The sequence below is a fragment of the Monopterus albus genome, unplaced genomic scaffold (assembly GCF_001952655.1).
Source record: "Monopterus albus unplaced genomic scaffold, M_albus_1.0 scaffold93.1, whole genome shotgun sequence".
In the NCBI taxonomy this organism is placed as follows: Eukaryota; Metazoa; Chordata; class Actinopteri; order Synbranchiformes; family Synbranchidae; genus Monopterus; species Monopterus albus.
Window position 1 is genome coordinate 1,263,925 of NW_018127973.1, and position 13,569 is coordinate 1,277,493.

At 38.8% G+C, this 13,569-nt stretch overlaps 1 protein-coding gene across 2 annotated transcripts; it reads right to left on the minus strand.

Moving 5' to 3' along the window:
* Positions 1–11,668, minus strand: LOC109964889 (syndecan-2-like). 2 transcript variants are annotated; one of them, XM_020608486.1, is made up of 5 exons: positions 11,362–11,668; positions 6,131–6,269; positions 5,148–5,332; positions 4,435–4,708; positions 1–2,988 (listed from the first exon to the last, which is right to left on the minus strand). In XM_020608486.1, the coding sequence occupies exons 1-5, from the start codon at positions 11,419–11,421 to the stop codon at positions 2,828–2,830; spliced, it is 819 nt and encodes a 272-aa protein (XP_020464142.1). In that variant the 5' UTR covers positions 11,422–11,668; the 3' UTR covers positions 1–2,827. The 2 variants fall into 2 exon arrangements, with proteins under 2 accessions (XP_020464142.1, XP_020464141.1); XM_020608485.1 differs by having other exon boundaries at positions 1–2,991; positions 11,362–11,662.
* Positions 11,669–13,569: the final 1,901 nt, after the last annotated feature.

Here is a 13,569-nt window from a genome sequence, read left to right on the forward strand (position 1 = left end):
TTTCAGCACTGCATTAAAGCCACATCTTTTATTAAGTACGGATCCTCATGAAATACAGAATTCTTTCTAGACTGCCTCATGCGCATATGTTGCATTGGTATTTTCCGTTGAGCCTCACCACTGAGTAGTTTGTTAAATCAAGGCTTCAGTCAATTCATACTCAATTTTGGTGAAAATGAAAATTTACATATTTACAAAGATCTTCATAGTCTAATATATATTAAATGCATTCATATTAGAAAGTATGTTTAAAAAGACTAGATTAAATGAAAGGAAAATGAATTGAACCAGATTGTAAAAAAATAAAAATAAAAATTTAGACTGAGCAGAAGGCACAAAGAGGCATAAATTATGAGTAAATACTGTACAATCCCAATGTATCATTGAAATATTATACTGGACTATATTCTAAGCAAATATAAATTAATACATAAAAATTATAGTAAAATCAACAAACCTTATAAACATACAGAGATGCTAGAAGAGAGGTTATTGTGTGTTATCACCTGCTGGATTGCCAACAGGTACCCAAATGTTGTAACCCTCTATGTGTTGCTGATACCAACAGAGATGGCAGCTATTCCTACACACACAGACTCTACTCCAAAACTATTAGATGTGGTTCAGTACAGCTTAAAGGTCAAAACATGACACTAATGTTGCAATAAATCTAGATGATGAATTGTGACACAGTGAAGATTCAAGTGCCCAACAGATGTCATGCTGTCAGTGGCAAGTCACAGTGGGTAAGTGATCAGGTTCTTCTTTATTTCAGTCATAGTAGTTTGCCCTTAGCCTAGAACTGTTAGTTTTATTATGGTAAAGGAAATTATATCATGTAAATGCTACGAAGTATCTGATAAATAAAACCTCACACACAAACTTACACAAAATTAGTTTGCCTTATGAAAGAACTCAAACTGTTAACAGGCCCAGACTATAATGCAACAGGCAGGGGCCTTTGACACTTCAAAGTAAAACTAACAAAAAACACTATTACAATCCTATATGAAAAGCAACAGAAATAAAATGGTGAAATCACTGTAATTTTGAAGAGAATGTGTAGATAGTGGGTAGGTCTACTCATAGTTTAACCACTCAACCCCACTTGTATCAACCACTAATCCCAGTCTTAACCAAAGATGGTTTTAAACAAACATTTCACTGGACACCAATAGTGGTTCAAGACAACTTTCTCATTTCAATAAGAAGCTGATGTGAAAAGCATTCTTTATGGATACAGAATAAGCAGTAGGTAGCTGGTTATAATTCATCAGTCTATACAAAGGGCAGATTCCCAATAGGTTTGCTGAAATACAGTATATATTAGACTGGGTGTGCACAAGAAAAATGCTGCACTATCAAAGGGAACAACATCTTGTCGTTAAGCTGTTGTAAGTCTAAAAAAACCCATAGTCCTTTGGTTTGCTGAGGTATAGGCTGAGAATTAGGAAATGCATTTCAAACCTGACATGCTCACACTCAGAGTAGCACTGTAACCAATAAAGTCTCATCTCAGTAACTAACTGCAATTTACCTTTCCAACCTTGCTACAGAACTCCAAGAAACTGTCCCTGTCCCTTTAACTTCAAACCATGCCATGACAGCTTTAGGCAGCTGACAGCAAGAAAGGAATGCACTTTGGCTTTCATTACACAACACAGGTCACTCCCGCAGTTTCTGAATTATAGCCGTTAACCTTGGCTCTACCTTAGCAATGCTGTTCCACTTGCTCGCTGCACCCATTTACCAAATACAACAGCTTTGTAAATATTATTAATGTTGCAGAGATGCAACGATGAGGGACTTCAACCACAGTATGAATACAATGAAAAGACAGAAGTCCTGGTTTAAAATGGCTTATGGAAACTACTATAATCTCTAAACAAGAAAACACATAGAAAAGCTACTATGGATAATTGTCCAAAGGTCAAAAAATGCACATTTATATTTGGTCAGTTCTTTTAAGTGTCAAACACCTGTGGGAAAACAACAAGTCAAAAAGTGTGGACAGCCTTAACCACCATGCAATGGGACTGTGCCCAAACTCTGGACTGGTACTGTACCTGCAAAGTAACAAAATCTCTCATTCCAATACTGGGCAGCATATGAATAAATATATTCATTTTTCAAAACAATGAAAAAAAAAATCAATTCAAAGCATACAGAAAATGAAATATAATGCAGCAAACAGAGCAAATTTGACCTCAAATAAAGGGATAAAGCAATCAACATTTGAAGGTTCTTAGTGATACTAATCCCATTTCTGGTACAGTATCATTTAACAGCATTCAAAGCACACCAAGGCTATTCATTTATTTACTTCCTCATGTTGTTTCCCTGAGCTGGGACAGTTCAGCTTTAGCTCTGCTTAATGGGACAATCAATTTGTCTGTAACACAGAAGCAGGTTCAGCCCAATGTGGTTCATCTTAAAGACGTCATATGGCTTTAAAGCCACAGTGTTACCAATGCTCTGAAGTGAACTGCTCTCCTAGATAATATATCAAAGATTCCTTTCTTAAAATTTAGGCTGTGTATTTAATGTCTAGCTCTTAAGTGTAGCACAGAATGATAATGTATTTTAACAGTCTTATTTGTTCTCTTATGACCTCTTCATCACAAAAACTGAGCATTACATGGAGAAAGGATGGCAAATGAGGAATGTAGGAAAGATGAAGGAAAAAAAGAAATTAAAGAGCACTGAAGAACAACACAGGTGCATGACTTCAAACTTCAACAAGAAGAATCATCTTCAGCTGTTTCCAGATCTGTTCTCAGTCCTGATTGACAGGTGACGGAGTCCAGTTAAGTCAACATTGGTCAGTTCAGGCATAGAACTCCTTGGTAGGTGCTTTGTGATAGGCTGTTGTGGAAAGTTTGGTGTCTCCCAGGGCATAGCTCCCTTCATCCTTCTTCTTCATGCGGTAGGTGAGGAGGATCAGGAGGAAAACAGCAGAGAGGAATCCAAACACTCCGCATGCTATCACTGCTGCAGAGAACACAAAGGAATATCTAAGTGTTACATATTTTTAAGTGGAGATGGGACCGATGTGATTCTATATCGCTATCGGGCTCAATATTCATGTCATTCACTCATGAGCCCACTGTAACCTAACATAACGTAGCATGAGACACGTCACAGATCCAGATTTCATTCCACATCTTACCATAAACCCACTGGACATGAGCCCACTGTAACCTAACATAACGTAGCATGAGACACGTCACAGATCCAGATTTCATTCCACATCTTACCATAAACCCACAGAAACTTCAGTCTGTAACCAAATGAGCAAACAGCATTAGCTATTGGCATTTCTAAAATGTTGTTTGCTTGGAGATATTTTAGTCTGGAAATGCTGAAAAGCAAGACAGCTACTTGTAATGGGTGTAAAGCCAGTGTGCTGAGGGGTGGTAGTACAGTTGTGTCATACAATACAGCTATTTTAATCAAGCACCTGCAAATACGTAAACTTCCAGCAGACAACCAAAAGGCTACTGGGATTACAGAGAAGTTCCTCAGTGTCATTATACTCAATGACCAACCACTATCTGTAGTGGAAAATGGCGGATTTTGCAGTCAGGTGTAATCTGCTGTCCAGAAAATATATTTCAAAGACTGCAACACCCAAACTATACAACCGAGTGCCATCACAGCTAGCGGCACAGTTAGAATACGGTATGTTAAAGTCATGAGCTTCACATTTGATATTTGGGCCTCAGATGTGAGCGGCGTCGAGGGTGATCCCCAGCTGCCACTTTACCGGACCTTCAATACAACAACAGGTGAGACAGATAATAATACATTATTAGTGTCCTAATTTTGGCTACATTTTAAATGGTAAATGTGAAATCTTTCCAAACCATTCATTCATTCATTCATTTTCTACCGCTTAATCCCTGAGCGGGGTCACGGGTGGGGCCGGAGCCAATCCCGGCCGGCAATCGGGCGAAGGCAGGGTACACCCTGGACAGGTCGGCAATCCATCGCAGGGCCTTTCCAAACCAAAGCTTCGTTTATTTCTAGCCCAAAAGCGGAGATTTGATAATGTGCAATACTTTGGAGATGTGGGTCTCCTTGGTCTCTGACCATATAGTGGTTGCGCTTATCCATCATTACTTATATTTAATATTTTGTTTATTAGTGCTGATTGTTTTATTGCAATGAATGAGCTCTTCAGAATCAGCAACTGTGTATCAGAATTGGATTGAACTGAAAAAATGTGGCCCATCACTAATTTTAACAATGATCCACGTTCATGTTTGACAATATTATAACCTAGACTAAATGGCAAAAAATATTAAAAAGGACCCTTAACGTTAAAATATATATTTTATAACACAGTTTTAGCAATAAGATCAGTTTATGAAGCCTAAATTCCAAAGGTGATTAGTCTAAATCCTGATAGTCCAAAAGGAAATTCATCCTCACCTGCCAGGACCTCGGTCCTCTCCCATATATTCTCAGAGGTCACCTCTTCAGGAGAGTCCATGTTATACAGTCTGCCACCTCGGTCATCTTTGAGTACAATTTCATTATCAGGCTCTTTGGTCAAACTTTCATCTCCACTATCCTTGGGTGTCGAGACATTCCACCTCTCCAGACTGTTGTCCTCATCAGACTCTTTGGTTACACTGGTGGCACTGGTGGAGCTGAGGGTGGTACTCTCTGTGAATAAGTCAGCTGTCGGGCCAATATCCAGCATCTAAAAGAATATGTATATGTATGAAGCAGTCAATAATACAGTCGAGCTGAAAAACAAAACAAACAAAAAAAACAGCACATGTGGTATAATGTGATTTTAAATACTTTTAAAACCACCATTTAGATTAAGAGGTGGATGCTGAAAAGACATTGTTAAAGCTCTTAGTTGTTACAGTTTTATGGTTACAAATGGCAAAAATCAGAACTAACTTGATAAAATTCACTATAATAAGTCAAAATTTATACAATAATTGTAGACTTGCAAGGTCTCTGAGTTATGTAGACGGTGGATACAAATTTATAAATCATGAAATTACATTGTTTGTCTGAACCTTTTAAAGAATCTGCTGCATAACAGCAGTTTGTCCACAGATCCAGTTCTGGAAGATGTTCTACCTTTGAGTTAACAATTTGAATAAATGGAAAAAGTAATGGTCTACCTCCTCATTCCCATTGTCCCCATCAGGGACGAGGTATGGCGTTGTCTTCACTATGGTTGTTTGATCCTGTCTGTCGGCTGCAGTGGTTGGTGGGTTGTAAGGTGAGCCTGGTGTGGTCTGTGGTTGAACTGGAACCATGTCTTCAAGGAATGTGATGTTGGAGGACCTCCTGAGTATCTCTTCATCTGAGAGGTCAGCGAAAGCCGAGAGAGATCAAGCACTCACTACAAATTCTGACACCTCAGAGAGATTTTCTTTTCAACCAGCTTTGTCTCTAACTATCTACCTGCAGTGTGGAGAATCAAAATTCTCCACTGAGATATGTTAAAACTGTGCTCTGGGAGTTTTAATTAACTACATTCTTTTACATAGAGGAGGAAAACAATCTGTCAGTTTTCTGAATTACTGGAATTTAGCTAACTGCATTTCAGCTTACATTGTGATCACAGCCAATGTTCCAGCATGCTATTCACTGTGGGTGTAAAGGTGAGTCATTCACAATAAACATCTATAGGTTTCTCATAAAAATCTCACCTGGTTAATTCCACACAACCTCAGGACAAACAGTGAGTGCTTCTGTGTCTAGTCTACAGTACATATATTACTCAGTAGTCTGATATGTGTGACTGAGTGGACAGACAACAGATTAGAAAAACACCCCACGAGATGAGAAAAACTTTTTGTATGTAAAATATGACTTGTTGATGGCCGAATCCTATGTTATGCCTGCACATTATTTACAGCAACTTCATAGAAAAGACTACGATGATCTCAGTCCCACTGTAAGACTCTGGGCTAAGATCAATGTTGCCCTAAGGTGATTTTGGTAAGTGTTAATTTTACTCAACATAAATAACTATGTATTTGTGACCCCTACACTTATATATTTTCTAAAACTGTTAAATTTTAATCAACAAAAGTTACAGAATTAGAAAAAAAAAGAAACAAAACAATGATAGTTCTAGAGACAATGGTCTCCTTACCAAAGTCTCCAGATCCAGATCCAGAGTCAGAGTCGTCATCTTGGCCATCTTCATCATCTATGGGGACGCCACCTGATGTATGGCCCTCTAGGTACATGTCATCTGACATGGGAAAGGATGTCTGAGAGGAGACAAGGATCTGCAAGAAAGAAAAGTTAGACATTTGTTATTCATTTGTTGCAAACAGGAGAGAAATACTAACAAAGACAAAAAAGGAGAGAGAGAGAGAGAGAGACTTAGATACACAACTCTCCTACGTTCACACTTGCAAAGGTCCTTCCACTAACTGAAAATATGAACGTCAATACAGTACTGGATAAGACAATACCTCTGTTCCAGAGTGTTTACTGGTGTCTGCGAGTTTAATCGTAGTGTATAGTGTAGCATGTAGTGTTGTCAGAGTTGCCTGTTTATTTCATGTGCTGTGGTGGTAATTTATGATGCTTCACAGAGCCAAACAGCAGGGTTCTAAGTGTGTGTGTGCATGTGAGAGAAAAGCGACAGCTGCAAAAGACAACAGACAAGTGGATACACACACTGGGGAGGGGGTCTCTCATGGTCCCACCAACCCAAACACTACACAAAGGAGTGTGATGAAAACCAAAACCCTACTTGTCTCACTATTTAAGTCTAGTCTGATCAATAAAAAAATTCAAAGACACAAGGTATTTAAAAATAAAAAAGAAAGTTATTCATCAGCTTGTTGAAATATGACTGATGTCTGAAGCTGAATAAACCAAGCCATGATAACTTAAGACGCAAGGTAATAAACCAAATGTCTCAGGCGGTCTAGGAAGACACATGCATCAAAGAAAGTAACATGATGAGACAGGAATAGTTCAGCAGATGTTAATAGTAAAGCCACAAGGACACACACGCACACACACACACACACACACACACACACACACACACACACACACACACACACGTTTTCACTCCTCATGGGGACTCAACACTGATTTACAGTACATTTATTCCTTTAAAACTTTCCCTAACCTTAAACATGCCCACTACTTGTTTAACCTTAACCTAACCCAACATTACACTAAGCCTTCACCTTAAAATTCAATGATTCACATGGTGAGGACCAGCATCAAGGAAGGCCGAATCCTCACAATGTGAGTACTACCAGGCATACACACTTAGATGAATATGGCCCACTGAGTCCTGAAGTATGTCTGGTATGCATACTATGCTTCCACTAGCCCAGGTGCTGCCAGAGGGAGAGAGAGAGGGTAGACTGGAGAAAGAAAGGGATGGAGAGAGACAGGGACAGTACTGTATAATATCTTGTAAAACAGGTGCTGAAGAGAGTTGTTCGGATACAAGGGACTTGTAGTGTGATAAATATTTGCACTTGAGGAAAGTAAGGGCATTTCATTTGGCTTTGGCAGTATACCTTTGGTCACCTGGAGGAAAAAATGTAAAAAGGCAACAAACAAAGCCAAACAAGGTAACTCTTTGCACATAAATCCTGATATGTATATTTATTCCGTAACTATAGACCAAAAAACACTTCATCTAAAAGTGCCTTTCATTCTCTGACTTATCCGATGTTATAGATCAAGACTCAGGACATCTTTTTTAGCTAAATTTTCATCCAGTGTCTGGGATATCTGGGTTCCTCTGAGTTTACTGAAAATGTAACAGTGAGCAATATGGCAAGAAATAAGGAGGAAACTAGACAGCACTCAGAGTGCAATCCTCTCCCAAGGCAGCTCAGTTTCCCCATAATGCCATTAAAAAAAAATCTGTGGATCAGGATGATGAGCCGGGATCACCACCAAAATATAACGATTGCTCTGTGGGCCATACCCATCTCCAATACATGTCATTGAAATCCATTCATAGGTTTTTGAGTTGTGCAATGAATAAACCAACAAATGGCAGTAAAAACATAACCTCCTTGGTGGAGGTAACAAACCAGATGTTCACCCTGTGGTGAAACAGGCCAAACAAAAAAATCATTAACTATCATTTTCAAAAAGACAGCGAAGTCTCATGATGCCAAGGCTGACGAAAACAGCAGATGGGGTTCTCACATTAGGAGTTACAAATGCAGATGCTTGTGACAACAAAACACACTGGGGGACACACACACTAGAACTGCTGCAGATATGCAAATGTCCATCAAATTTCTGGTTTTTCTATCTGCCTAAATTAGATGGTGTGGGGGTGAAAGCGGTTCACGCCAATATTGACTGAACTGTTCCAGGGCAGGAAACACATCATGTACATAATAAAACTAAGCAGGATTCCCCTTTAATGGCGACAACAACTAATCCCACTGTGATGATGAACTGATGTGTTTCTAAACACACCACATGTGAAACACACCAATCTCACTCTCATATACATCGAAAGAAGGCTAGGCTGTATGGTTGAAATCTTTTCGTATTTATGTGGATATTTTCTAATAATAATATATGGCAAATATCTGCACAAGCTCTCAAACTGATGTTGACTCCTCATAATGAATGAATGAAAAAGGCAAAATCATTTTCTGTCTCTCTGCCATGAAGATGCTGAGCATTTGGGTTTACTTAAGACTTAACTCAGTCACTCAGAGCAGACACACATCTGCAAAACATACGCATGTACAAGGCGAACACACACACAGAGACCATATGTAGCTAGTGTTTTGTCACTGTGAAGACAGGTTTCTGGAAACACATGCAACAGGCAGAGTGCGAGTGTGCTGAGAGGGCGCACAAATCAATCTTGTAATCAACAAATCTATATTTTTGTCTGCTGGGCTAAAATATTTCCCCAGTGAGTTGGAAGTCAATGAAAGCACAGCTGGATCAAGAGTAAAGCTGTGTAGCAGCCAAAAGCACAAAGAAGACCTGTCAGCACCAGGTAGATAGCAACAGCACACTGGTGTTTGGGGGTGTATGTTTGATCAAGGCTATGACTCATAAAATGTTTCACCACACTACATCAGATATATCTGTTCACTTGTTCAACGGCAATTACACATTACTCTCAAGGCTTCACAAAGGCAACATTACTTGACAATAAAAGGAACAGAAGTCAATTCAAGGTAAATTGATATTGTACTGCAGGTCTGGACAGAGTTTGGTAAGATTGTACAGAAAGACACTTTCTCTAAATTCTAAAGTGTGATACTAATAGCCAGAAAATAACACTGTTTACGTTTTTTACACATACAAGATATTATAAAGCTCTAAACTGAGATGCACTTCATTGTCAATTGAGTCTGCTGAACACAAACTAGTACTGAGATGCGTTTCATTTTCAATTGAGTCTGCTGAACACAAACTAGGTCACCGTTCAAACTATTTGGAAAAAGGTAATACACCCTGAGCTGGAGCAAAGTGCAAAATATTTAGCATGTCTCCTCACCTCATTGGTATTTTCCTCTGTTGCCCTGGTTTTAATACTCTTCCTATGTTTAGGTATAAACATTTGTCAGTGGTTTGAAAATACAACATACAACCAACAAAGTCACAAGAATGTTAAAGCAACGGTGGCATGTATACAGTGTTACCTTCATATGCAGTACAGAACAGTGGTGTGACTAATATGCTGTGACTAAGTGAGAGAGCATGAAATGTGAGGTAGAGCACACTGTTCAACTCGCCACACCTTCAGAAGTCAAACTACTGTTGGGTCATTTCTAGATTATCATTTAATCGCTTCTTTTAAAAAAAAAATGTAATTAACTGACCTTTTTGTCATGTGGGTGTTTTGGAAATTTGTTTCAGAAGCACCATAAAAACAATCATGAGTAATAATGAGAGCGAATGTCAGCCTCTTCCTCTTGCCTTCTCTGGCTGATCAAAGACTGTATGTATCCCACACAGTTACATGCCTTCTCTGGCTGATCAGACTGTATGTATCCCACACAGTTACATGCGTGCCTGGACTAGCTCAGTGGGACCCAGACAATGACAACTATGGCACACAAACTGTCAAAAGTTCACCGGCTAACTAGCTATGAGTTCTACAACCACCTGAGCTGCGCCCAGAGAAAGAGAATGCACATGTGACCCATCACACCCAGCAATTTAGGACTGGAGTCTGTATTAGTGGTATGAAGTAAAGGAAAGAAAGGAGGTCAGAGAAAGAAACACATTACAAGATGATACAAAGTTTAGCAGTAAAAAAGTGATTACATGGGTTATATGGCATATCATATCATCACTCTTGGGTCATTAACTGAGAAAGAAATGACAAACTATACTTCTTCCTTCCATGTCCACAATTCAGTATAAACCCAAAATGTGATCCTGCTACAAACAGACTCAGGTTTTAGCTCCCTCCCTTTCACAAGACACAGCCCACAAATGATAAATATCATACATTTCTGCAGAGGTGTCAAAGTTCTCTTGCTCTCATTTTGGAACTTGTACAGTCAATAACTCATGCAGCCAGGATACTTTGTTGCATTCATGGTTTTGCCTGTCAATTCTAGGTGTTTTTCAGCTTTACAACACACATAGGGAAGGGGAAACAGTAAGAGACTGTCTAGTCTCAGAAAAAAACGGATCTGTCAGGTTAAGCAGGAGGATTTTGTCATTCCTAGTGTTTTTATCCTGGTCAAGTGCTCACTATGTTCCAACTCTGATTTTCATTTTGCAAATACTGACATTTTAAAACTAGTGTGGGTGAGAAATCCAGGCCAGGTCTGTAGGTTTGTTGAGCTGGAGGCTGAACAGACTTTGGCCCTGTGTGAACTTGACATTAACTGGTCGCCTGAACTTGAATACACAGTCTGTTGCTAAATTATAAGTAAATCATGGATTTGTCCGCCAAATAACACATCTCTTATGTAAATCCAGTTGCTTCCTGGAAGATAACATTTGCCCGTCATTAAAAAAACAGATAGGCTTTGCTTCGTGTTTATCATTTTTAGCGTATACTTCACATAAAACGTCCGAGTGCAAATAAGGAAAATATGTTAACAAAATACACATACAGAACAAAAAGGACAGAACATGACATAGCCTACAGGGCAGCCTGTTTAAACCAATTTCCCATTAGCTTAATGGGGAGACTCCATGGGAAAAAAACACAAACTGAAGGAACAAAACAAAATGAAACGTTTTTAACATATCTAAACGGATAATCAACGTCTTTATGTGAAAATGAAAACACAAAGCCAACGATACTATGTCAAATAACACTCGGGATTTCCAATCGTGTCAAGTGGTCCAAAAAGCCACAAACAATAAATAAAAAACAAAAAATTAAAAGCTACTTACTTTTTCGCTGATAAAACCAGTCGCCAGCCCGACGAGGAAAAACAGCCACAGACTCCGCATCTTAACGTCCAAAAAGAAACGTCAGTTGTGAGGAAAAATACAGATTTAATGAGAAAATAGATTGACTGTATACACTGAAAGGAAAAGTGATGTCGTTCAGCGAATTCCTCGTCACGTTTTCACTGCTGTTTGCTGATACTTTGTACAACTAAATCTCGACACTTGGACGTACGTCTCCTAGACGCGATGTGATGTGGAACTCCTCGAGAAAAGTTGTTTGGACCGCAGCGTGGCTACACGGTTACGTCAGCACGTCGTGACGTTCACTCAAGGAGAACGTACCCAGCGGGGGGCGTGTCCAGGGTGGATCAAGAAGGATCTATCAGGATCTGCGGTCTTATAAGGGTTTACCTTAATGACTCTCAGCGTTTCCATGGATGTATTATAAGCAAAACATTGTAGACGACTTTTACTCCACTAGGCCACATTATCTGTGGTTAAGCGGTAACTTACCAGATTCGACCTTCACTAAAAAGATTACTAAATTCCCTAAAGACCACTTTGAAGGAATTAACTGAGTACATTTAAATACATGAAGCAGGTTGATATGAAACATTAGGTGCAGCTGAATTAAGTGCACAAGTTGACAATATGAAGTGTCTGTTTTACACAGTAACTGTAATGCAGTAGCTCAATAGTAGGCTTATAAACAATAATATAAACATAATAATATAAAATTCACTGAACATTATACAGTAATGCTGGTTTTAATGTACTTGCTTTGTACTTGAGATAGGGACTGACCACTGTATTTTATGCAATACAGTGTGTAGAGAAGCATCATCAAGTGAACTGCAGTTTAAACTGTAGATATAATGACTCCCTCTGGTGCAGTGCAATGGTTATGACAGTAAAGTAGCCTACAACACAAAGGACATCAGACTTTCACCTAACCCATGAAGGTCATATGAACAATCTAGAATCACTACTTTGTGGTTGTATAACTCCACCAACCAGTCAAACCCAGGGTAACGGGATGGACATGAGGGCACTGTGACCATGACCTTGGACCACCAAAATCTAATCAGTTCATCCCATAGACTGTTTGGTTCATCCTTGAGTCCAAGTTGACGCTTGTGCCAAACCTGAACAAATTCCCAATGGGCCAGTTGGACATGTGGATGGACAACCCAAAAATATAACACCTCCTGCCACAGTTACTGCCAGCAGAGGCATAAATGAAAAACTATTTAAAACTAAATGTGTTTTCTTTATATCACAAGTACTGACCATAAAGAAAATTCCCTTTCTGTTGTAAGCACTTTTGTGGTTGAAAGTATAGACACATTCTACATTTACAAATGCATAAACTGCATGATTTACAAAATTTGAAGTCCCACTGTGGCATATCAAGGAAATGTCATTGTGCTTTGCTGTTTATGCCATCACATGCTAACTTCATTGCATCCATCAAGGCAGTTCGGTGACTATGGACAGAAATTAGCCGCTAGAACATGAATACATATCAGGTTAAATTTGGCTAAGATGAGGAAATGCCACATTACTTTGAAACCGTTTTGTAAACACTAATAATCTGGAAGTTTATTTTAACAACCTTTTCGGTGGATGTAATTAGGATTCAGTTTTGACACTTTATAACTCAGCTGCAATTGCTGCCATCCTGCTAAAGACACCTTGACTGACCTGAAATAGGCAGATGCCTAAAATCTATATTTGGACTTTGTTTGTACCGATTTGTTTTCACTTAGACATTAATCTTTTTGGGTTGTTCATTGTTAGAAAAGCTGAACTACATCTGCTGTGATTCAATGTGCTTGAAAAAAAAAAAACATTTCTTATGATGAATATTTTTTTTATAGGCACTGAATATAATACAGGGAAAGAAAAATCAAAATGTGAAAGATTTGGCTGGGACTGTCAGAAATTATAAACAGTGTGGAAACTTTTCTAAGAGTTTTTGACACCTGAAAATGAAGCAAGAAGAACTGATAACAGTATTGACAGCTTCAATCCATTCAGAAAAGCTGGTTCCAGTGTTCTGATGTGATGCATGGCTTAGTAGACACTTACTGAAAATGATCCTGCATTTACATTATTTCCACCTGTGCAAGTAAAAATGTCTGCTGTGAAAAGGGTCTATTTAGAAAAGTCGGAACACTGTAACTACTCCGCTTAACAAAGACAGTA

Coding starts and splice junctions, on each gene's coding strand:
- LOC109964889 (XM_020608485.1), bottom strand. CDS start 11,421: ATGCGGAGTCTGTGGCTGTTTTTCCTCGTCGGGCTGGCGACTGGTTTT. Junction 6,270..11,361: donor CTGGTTTTATCAGCGAAAAA/GTAAGTAGCTTT, acceptor TCTTTCTTGCAG/ATCCTTGTCTCCTCTCAGAC. Junction 5,333..6,130: donor ATCTGGATCTGGAGACTTTG/GTAAGGAGACCA, acceptor CTGACCTCTCAG/ATGAAGAGATACTCAGGAGG.